Here is a 9,404-nt window from a genome sequence, read left to right on the forward strand (position 1 = left end):
CTCCCACTTCCTTGAGGTCATTCTGATCACAGGCACCACCCCGTCCCATCTAGTTGATGACACACTGTCTCCCTGCTCTCACTTGCCATGCCCGCCCTCTCCCACCAGTCCCCCTCCCCATAGCTACCTCCAGGATCTGGCTGAACTGAGCCTTCAGCTCAAAGTAGGGGCGGCTCTTGCCAATGGCCCGCCGGAGGGTCTTCTGCAGGGCCTGCACCCGAGCTTCAGCCTGCTGGCACAGCCGCGTTACCCGTTGGTGCTCCCGCTCACCGTGAAGCCGTTCCTCCTCTGCCTCGTTCACCTGGCCCACATAGCGTAGATGACAGATTTCACTAAGCTGGGGGACATGCTCCTACCCCTGCCATTCACCCCAGGCTGCCACTCCAAATGTTACCCTGGGGGAAACCCCACTGTCTGAAGAGCCTAGAGAGAGCATGGATTTCCTGAGACACAAAGGAGAACAGTGGGTCCTTGCACCTGCCTATTGTTGCCTGCACCACCGCCACTCGGGTTTGCTGCTGCTGGGAGGGTGCCAGGGCCCTATGGACAACTTGTGAGCCTGTCAGGATGTCTGTCTGGGCACATCTTCTACAGTCATCATCCTCAGGGAGCCCTCGGTGCTGGGGTGGGAGCTGGGGAGACCGGAGGAGCCCCAGTGGGGGCAGCCAAGCTCTGCACTGGGTTCTCTACATTTTCACGCCCCAACAAGGAGTAGGCAAAGTCTCCTGCCAGTTTGTGCACCAAGACCAGGGGCCAACTTTGCCACACACTGGGCAGATGCACACTGGAGCCTGTCACACCCTGCCACTCACAGCTCAACAAGCCCTCTGCAGTGCCACACTCTCCTGTAGGAGCTCCTGCTGTGCAAGGCGGTGGCCTGGACTGAGGAGTCCTCAATGGACCTGAGGCATGCCCACCTCTCAGGAGCTCACACTTGCTGCTCTAGACTACACGTCTGTACCCCCGCCCCCGCCCCGCCCCCCCAACCAAAGTTCACATGCTGAAATCCTAACCACTACAGTGAAGGTTTGGGAGGCAGCACTCTAAGGTGAGTAGGTCATGGGTGGGATGAGTGCCCTTACAAAGGGCTCTGAAGAGCTCCCTCGCCCCTTCCGCCATGTGAGGACAGTGAAAAGGGGGCAGACTAGGAACCTGGAAGGGGGCTTTCCCCAAACATCAAATCTGCCTGTGCCTTGATGCTGGACTTCCCCAACTCCAGAGCTGGGAGAACATTTGTTGTTTAAGCCCCAGTGTATGTCTTGGTTATAGCAGCCTGGATGGACGGAGACACTGCTCTTTACACGGTGAAGGTGGCTGATGCCAGGGAGCCTCCCGCTCCTCAGTCCCCTTCAAGTAGCTTGGAAATGATACACAAATTCCACTTTAAATATCAAAGTACAGTGGCGGGGCTCAAAAGCAAGGAAGAGCGAGTATTCTGCAAGCAGAAGGGGTCACAGCTAAACATAACAAAACGTGGGTGTTAAACCGAGAGCATCCAGCAGGATGAACTGTTTGGGTTAGTGCCTAACCTGGAGGCAAAGAGCCAAACAACATGCGTCCAGAGGAGATGTACATAAAGACACTGGAGGCCAAACAGGGCAGGGCAAGAAACAGGTTTGCCTGAAACAGTTACAACTGAGGGAAGGCTGGAGTGGAAAAAAGAAAGGAGTGAGGAGGGTGATGGGATAAAGAGACAGCAAAGAAAGCAAGGAGATCATGGGAGGGGACCTGCTGGAACCGCCTGGCTCACCTTGCAGGTGGCGTGGTTGAGCATTTCCTGCCATGTAGGGTCCAGCCGGTTCTTGTCAGCCATGACACCCTGCTCGGCCACAAACACCATCTCCCGGGCGGCGTTGTGCATGCTCACAGCCCGCTCGTATCGTAAGGCTGCCTTCTGCGTCTCCTGCTGGGCCTGGGGGGAGAAGGCCATCAGAACAGGGAGTCCTCAGGGGACTGTGGAGATATATCCTAGGTGAGGACAAGAGGAGGACAGCCCATTGCAATGCCTCACTTCTCACACTGCGCTGACCAAGAAAGCAACATTCTACAAAGAGTATTTTGTAAGGTTATGGCCCGAGAGAAGATGGGAAAGCGTGATGCTGCCAGTGGAGGGTGAATTGAGACCGACCCAGCAGTTTCAGAGCCAGCTGGCCTTCTGCCCTACAGAGAACAAAGAGAATTCCACCCCTTGGTAGTTGCAAGGGAGTTAGCGACGTGGATCAAGTCTCAAAGAAAGAAAGCACACCCAAGACCATCACATCAACTCCAGTCCAGTAGGGAAGGTGAAGGAAACAATCTGACAATTGCTCAGAGATAGTCATCACAGCCATGCTGACCAAACAAAACACTGGAAACAAACCTAAGTTTTCAGTTCCAGGAAACTGTTAAGTAAATATAGTATGTCTCATATAAGGAAATATTCGGCAGCCCTTAAAAATGATGGCATGGATGTATATTTATTGACATGGAAGTATGTCATAAGTAAAATAAAGGGATAAAAACAGCATATACTGTATAATACGTTCGGCACAATGTATATAAAAAATGTAATGGGTTATCTGTACTGTATTAACCACGCTTTTTATTGCCTATATTTTATGATGATTTGACATCCCGGGATCCTTACTGGCCCTCCCAAAGCTAGTTAATTTCTGAGATAAAACTCCCTTGTGAGCACACCTTTCACATGCAAACCAGCCAATCCAACACTCACCACCTCCTCTTTTTGACTCTTCCACACCAGCCAATATTGCCTCTGTCGTTACCCAGGACCAAGTACCAGACAACTAGGTCCCACCACAGAGCACAGAGCCCTCCCCTATTCTCAAACCATCCTACCACCCTAAGTTTAGCCAGAGCTGCCTACCCTGCCTCACCCATTCCTCACCACAAAACACAGTAGAAAGGCCGTGGGCCAAATTTTCTTCTCCTGCCTTCAGCCTCCTGATCAACCCAGGTGCTTCTCCATGTAACCCTGCATGGCATGCCCCACTCTTGGGAACTGCCATTGTCTCTGCCACCTCACCCCATACTTGACCAACACAAATCAAGTGAGCATGGCAGGATTTAGGGCAATTTTTGTTTTATCTTTTTCTTGTTTTACTGTTACATTTATAGTTTTCTAATAGTGAACCCACATTATTTGTGTAAAGAAAAGGGAGAGGGAAGGGTAAAAAAGTGGAGGGTAAATAAAAAAGAGAGGCATGAACCAAAAGGAAGAGAAGAGAAAAGCAAAGAGAAAAGGTGATCTGTCTCCCCTCCATACAGAGGAAGAATCTTGGGCCAGCATCGGTGCACGGCCCTCTCAGATCGAGGGTCAGGGGGCTGTACCTCCTTAGCCAGCCGCCGAGCCTCATAGTAGGGCCGGGCCTTCTCGATGCAGCTCCCCAACTGGGAGCCCTGCGTGTTAAGCTTCCTCGCTGACTCCTGCAGGATCCTCCGATAGGTGGTTCTGGCCTCCTGGCAAAGGGACAGAGATGTGGGCAGACGAATAACTGTGTGTGGGCATCAGTCCCTCTTGTTTCCTGTGTTGCCCCTTCCCCTGCCACTGTGCTGAACAGGGGACGTATGGAGACACCCGGTGCAGGACACTCACGTCCAACTGTAGCTCCACCTGGTTGATCTCCTCGCTGGCCTGGTTCAGGTGCTCCAGCTCCTCCTGCCGCAGAAAGGGGCAGAGTTAGAGCCGGGGAAAGAAGGAGCCTCCGGGGGCTGGGTGGGCAGGGAGTGCATGCAGAGACAAAAGCCCACCAAACCAGGCAGGGAGGCACTGCTCCTCCTTGTCAGAGACCTAATCCACAGTCCATTCTCTCACAACTTACCGGTGTCAGGGAGGAAAGCCCCCACGTTAAAGGTCAGGAGATCAAGGTTTGGAGATGAACACTCATGCACGCAGGGAAGTGGCAGCAGCCTGGGCGCTCTCCCTCAGATCGTACCAGCTCCTCCTCAAACCCCAGCCAGGAGTTCTCCTCCTCCCTGAGTCACTCGCTCAGCACGCTTACTGCACTTACCCCAGCTTAGCACATGAGACCCAAGAATTCAGGACTCGGAAAGGTGGCAGCTTATGGCCCAGCAAGTAAGCGACAGCACCTCATGGTGTGAGGAATCATGGGAGGGGCGGGGGCAGCAGCATCACCTACCTGGGCAGCACAAGGCAGGGGCAGGGTGCTCTAAACACCTGACCCCAGACTGGGCCTTGACTGATGCAAAGAAAGCACCAGTGACAGGCAGGTGCCCAGGAGGCAACGCTCAGATGAGAAGCCAGTGAGGTCAGGGCAGAGGGGAGGGGAGGGCACAGGGCCTGGCACTCCCTGGCTGTGGCCTGGGAAGGCCTATCTGAGCAATGTGAGAATGAGTGGGGAGCCGGGCGGACAATGGTGGAGGCAGTCTGCAGTATCCGGCTGAGGAGGGAAGCACAGGTCCAGGGAAATGCAGGCTGCAGAATTATGAGGGCCTGATGGGCAATGAGGCCAGATTAGGGAAGAGCACATGGTTCAAGAGGCCACGAGCCAGCTTGGGCTAGAGTGACAGTGACCCCAAGTCCCCACACAGTAGATCCTGTGGGAGAAGGGAAGAGCCTCCAGGAGAAGTCACCAGACACACTGGCTTGAGCGCCTCACTGGACCCAGGACCACCTGGGAGAGAGAGCAGGGAGGAGTGCTGGACTCAAGTTTCCACTCCTGCCCTTTCTTGGTCAAGTTCCTGGAGCCCAACAAGTCAAGGACACTCCTGAGAAGAAGCAGTGCTCCAGAAGACGCCTGGTGCTCAGCTAAGGGACTCCATCCAGGAGCCCTGCAGCAGCCAATTGGACTCACAGGTATGGCCTACACTGGGCCAGGAGGCACACTGCCACTGACACCTTGCACTCGCCTCATTCAGCCCTTTCAATAGTCCAGTGTATGACCCCCCTTAGTCCTTTTATTTCTATAAAGGAATAAAGTCCTTTTACTTCTAAAAGCCCTGAGATTTGAGTTTGCAAGTAAGAATCCAGGAAACCAAGTTACATGTCCTAATTACAGTGAAGGAACACAAAGGAAGACACAACAGAACCAAGAACAAAGATATCACAGCACACTTTCCCTGCCTCCAAAAGGGCCTCAAACTTGACTCTGGACTGAACAAAGCTGTCCAACAGAAACACAATGTGTGTCTCACCCTTTCTAGTAGCCACATTTTTAAAAAAGCAAAACTGAACAGATGAAATTGTAACTTCTCATTTAACCCTACATGCCCGAGAAATTGTAATTTCAGTTATGTTATCAGCATAAAGTATTTACAACACTCCTATACTTTTTTTAGACGATGCCTGTGAAATACGCACGTTCATTTGATCCTCAGGGCACATCTTAGCCTGGCCAGTCGCACTTGGCTCCCGTACTGGGCAGTGTGGGTCTAGAAACTGGTGCACATGGGCCACCTGGTTAGTCACACAACCCAGTGTCCATAAGACAAGACAGTCTGGAACCATAGGCAGCCAGCACTCAGGGACCCAGGGAGGCCGAAGGAAGTACTCCACCAGCACACAGCTCCGTTTCACTGCCTCCCCAAGGACTTCACCTGCATCTGACAGGAGCACCCCGACGGGCCTCAGAAGAGGCAATTCCTGCAGAATGAGAGGCCACCTCTCCCATGGGCCCAGCTCCTATGTGTGACTCAGCCCAAGATGGTTTCAGACTCTGAGACAAGAGGTGCCGGCCTTCCCAGCAGCCTTGCTGGCATCCTCCCTTTCTCAGCCCATTCTCTTGATAGACAAGAACAATGAGGTGGGGCCCTGGCCGCTGTGCTCAGTGGTTTGTGCCAAAGGGTCACAGGTTCAATTCCCGGTCAAGGGCACATAACTGGGTTACAGGTTCCATTTCCGGCCCCTGGTCAGGGCAGTCGGGGCGTGTACAGGAGGCAACCAATCAATGTGGCTCTCTCACATCTGTCTATCTCTCTCTCTCTCTCTCTCTCTCTTCCCCACTTCCACTCTCTCTAAAAATCAATGGAAAAATATACTCAGGTGAGGAGTAACAAAAAGAAAATAAAAATAAAAAAAGGAAACCATGAGGTGCGCATCTGGCCATAAGTGACAGAGTTGGGGCTGCATCCTGGACCCGCCCTTTGATCTGGCTGCCCAGCCTCTGTGACCACCCTCCACACTAAGGATGTGCCTGGGTGGGAACCTCAGAGAAGGCAGGTACCCCACCACCTTAGAAAACCACGGCAAAGGCCAGGCCTCGGGAGAGCAACAAGTATTGCTTTTGGGGAAGGAGAGAAAGTGGGTGCAGGCCACCCTGATTGTTCCTGTGGGCAACCCGAGATCCAGAGTGCCTCCCACTCGGTTCCACAGCCCACACTGTTCCCAGCCAGACAAGGTCATCAGCATGGAGGGCTCTATGGAAGTCACCCCCCACTGGAAAAAGGACATGCAGGGTTTGGCTATTGGCAAAAGGCAGGAATCTACATCAGCACAGCAGCTCCAGCAATTAAAAGTCTTCTGTTGAATGAGGTCTGCCCCTCAGTCACAAAGCTCTAACAGGCTGGAGGTGGGCAGGGGTTGGGGGCAGCCAGGCTGAATGGAAGCTGAGGAACACCAAGCAGTTGGGGAGCTGCAAACACCTGCCATGTGGCCTGCCCCACTGGGGACTCCTGGTAGCTGCTGACACAGAACTCCAGGAAAATGAGGTCTGAGTCAGCAAACACTGCCCATCAGTGAGCCTGCAGCCAGCAGGGAGGGTGACCTTCCTGGACACATAGTGCATTCCCAGGATGCCAGGCCACTGTGGCAGAGGCCTGACCACTCAGGCTGCCAACATGCCCGTCTGCCTGTGCCAGCTATTAAAACACTAAGCCACGATCAACGGGTGGGGCCAGGGTGATGCACGGCCCAGGTCTCAGAAATAAGGGAATTAAAGCTGTCTGCGAGCCAAACCAACATTTCAGATGAGGTGGCAGAGGCTGCAAAGTCATCCTTGAGAGTCTGAGTGAATGTATCCACTCACCCAGGAAAGATGTGCCCATCACAGAGGCTGAGAAAGTCACAAAGGAGGCGACCCAGGCCTAGAGAACCAGTTTAGAGGCCTCAGAGGACTATGCTGAGGTCAAGACACAGATCTGGACAGTGGCCTTCCCAGGAGAACAGCATACGTCCTGTAGGCCTGAAGCTGGCTTCCATACAACTTCCACCAGACAACGGGGGCACAGGCATGCTGCCTGCCTGCCCAGAAACCCCAGTCCCTACATCACAAAGAGCCTCGCCCAAAGATCCAGAAAACACCCGAAAAGAGGCCCTATCTTCGAATATCCCTGGTCCAGTGGACACTTCAGAACCACTTCTCACCCACCCAGGCCAGAAGGATGCACTTGTCTGCACACAGCTCCGATGGCGGCTCTTACAGCTCCCTGGTGGGTTCTGATGGATCTGTGGGCAAAGACCCGCTGAATGTACTAACAATCCACTTAAAATGCTGAAACACACAAAAAGGAGAATAGTCTGTGCACTGTCGACACTAAAGGGACCCAGAAGACACGCCCCACTCTCATCTGCACAGATGAGCCCGAAGCCCGCAGGGCTGAACGCCAGCTGCCTGCTCCATGAAGGGAGCCCCTCACCACAGCCTGCCTCCCACAAGACAAGGGCCGCATCCCCACTGAGGCCAGGAAACTGGCCCGGCTGAGGGCCACCTGTGCAAGGAGACTTTTCCTTCTTACATAACCCACAGTGCAACTCCTATTCTGGAAAGTCACAGTGGGCCCGCCGGAGGCAAGGGGATAGCACAGGTGCCCAGTGTCCTCTAAACATCACAGAGCTCGTCCGCTGGAACTGCCCATGACAGAATGTCCTAGCTCTGCACTGCCAATAGCACCTGAGGAGCTGTATCTTCAACTTTTACTTCTTTGTAACTGATTTGCTGAAGTCGGCCACGTGAATGGACAGTGAAGCATGGGAGTGACTGTGTGGGCGCTGGGCAATACAGGAGCAGGCGGGTCCGCAGGAAGACAATGCTGGATTCTCTTCGGAAGCAGGGCCAGGAACGCTGCAGCGCGTCACGTGGCCTTCCTCCCCAAGGAGCACAGGAGTGTCTTTCCCAAAGCACTACCTGCAAACTCACCAACGGACAAACGAAAGAACTTGTGAAAGATTCATAGGACTCTGTCAGAGCAGTGCAGGAAGGAGTCATGCAAATCAGGGGGAACACCCCTCACTTTACAGATAGAGAAACTGAGGCTTGTGGAGGTTACACAATTTGCATGAAAATCACAAATCATCAGTCAGAAGGTTGTTTGAACCTCAGTCCGAAATGTTTTTCACTACAACTTGTTTCCTCAGTGGAGGACAAATCTAAAATTAACCAAAGAAACTGAGCTGATTTCAAGGCAATACCCGTGAAACAGTAGGAATGTCTGACACACCACGCTTCACTGTGAGCAGGGACACAGTTCCCACACACACCCCAGGAGCCCCAAGAGGCAGGAAGCACTCTAGGACCAGCACCGACTTCTCGTGGACACACCAAAGTAATCTACTAAAGGAGTGTTGACAGAGAAGCCCAGGAAGCAAGCCCAGGGACTGTTGCTCACCTACACAGGTGTGAGTCACCTGCACACCAGAATCTTGAAGATGCTATGAACTAAAGGCAGACTCAGCCTCAAACACAGAAACGTGCTGACTCTCACCTGCCCAAGCAGCTTCCCCAGCCTGTCCTTCCCAGCCACTGCCTGGAATCACTGCAATCCGCCTCCGACGGCCAAGCACCTCCTCCACCCGGTGCCCACCCTGCTCCGACCTCACCCACCGCTGCAGGTCTCCTTCACAGAGAGCTGCCAGCCGACCAACCCGCCTGTAAACACTCCAGGGTGACGAATCAGCTCCCCTACACACTCCATAGCCACCGCATCCTTAGAGCTGGGCATCTGTGTCACCGAGGACTGAGGACCAATACATATCGGGCTTCCTCAGGGGCCGAAACCGATGCCACCTTTGTAACACACGGCAGGTCTCAGCCTTCACGGACGTAAACATCCCTGGAGGCACTGATGAGGTGAGACTGCCTCCCAATCCGTCACCTCCTCACGTCCCAGCCACCCAAGTCCGAGCTCACAGCCTGCTGCTTGTTTGGAAAGAACAATTCCGCGCTGCACTGACCGGAAGTGTGCCTCCTACATGCCCCTTCCCTTCTCCTGAGGCTTCAGCAACCACCCCTGGCATCCGGGGCCTTTCTTGGCTCCCCCGCCACAAGCTAATCTTAGCACTTCTCCCCGCATTGCACTGGTGTGTGGACAAGCTTGCTTTCCTGTCCTGCCCCCTGCCCTCATCGGCCAGCTCTTCAGGAAGCTGGCACCCGGACTCCCCGTCGGTCCCCTCACCTGTATTCTCGGATCCAGCTCTTCCTCCTCCCCGGAAAACACTTTGGCCTCACTAC

The 9,404-nt window shown here is 53.8% G+C and overlaps 1 protein-coding gene across 1 annotated transcript in view; it reads right to left on the reverse strand.

Annotated features, from left to right (window-relative positions):
- Positions 1 to 9,404, reverse strand: part of SH3BP5L (SH3-binding domain protein 5-like) — a 12,759-nt gene that overhangs the window by 2,237 nt on the left and 1,118 nt on the right. The window contains exons 2-6 of the mRNA XM_006775398.2: positions 9,349 to 9,400; positions 3,596 to 3,658; positions 3,331 to 3,459; positions 1,751 to 1,912; positions 128 to 301 (exon numbers count right to left, since the gene is read on the reverse strand). Coding sequence (XP_006775461.1) covers positions 128 to 301; positions 1,751 to 1,912; positions 3,331 to 3,459; positions 3,596 to 3,658; positions 9,349 to 9,400 — 580 coding nt within the window. The remainder of the gene's footprint in view (positions 1 to 127; positions 302 to 1,750; positions 1,913 to 3,330; positions 3,460 to 3,595; positions 3,659 to 9,348; positions 9,401 to 9,404) is intronic.

Source organism: Myotis davidii, unplaced genomic scaffold (assembly GCF_000327345.1).
Source record: "Myotis davidii unplaced genomic scaffold, ASM32734v1 scaffold648, whole genome shotgun sequence".
NCBI classification, from domain to species: domain Eukaryota; kingdom Metazoa; phylum Chordata; class Mammalia; order Chiroptera; family Vespertilionidae; genus Myotis; species Myotis davidii.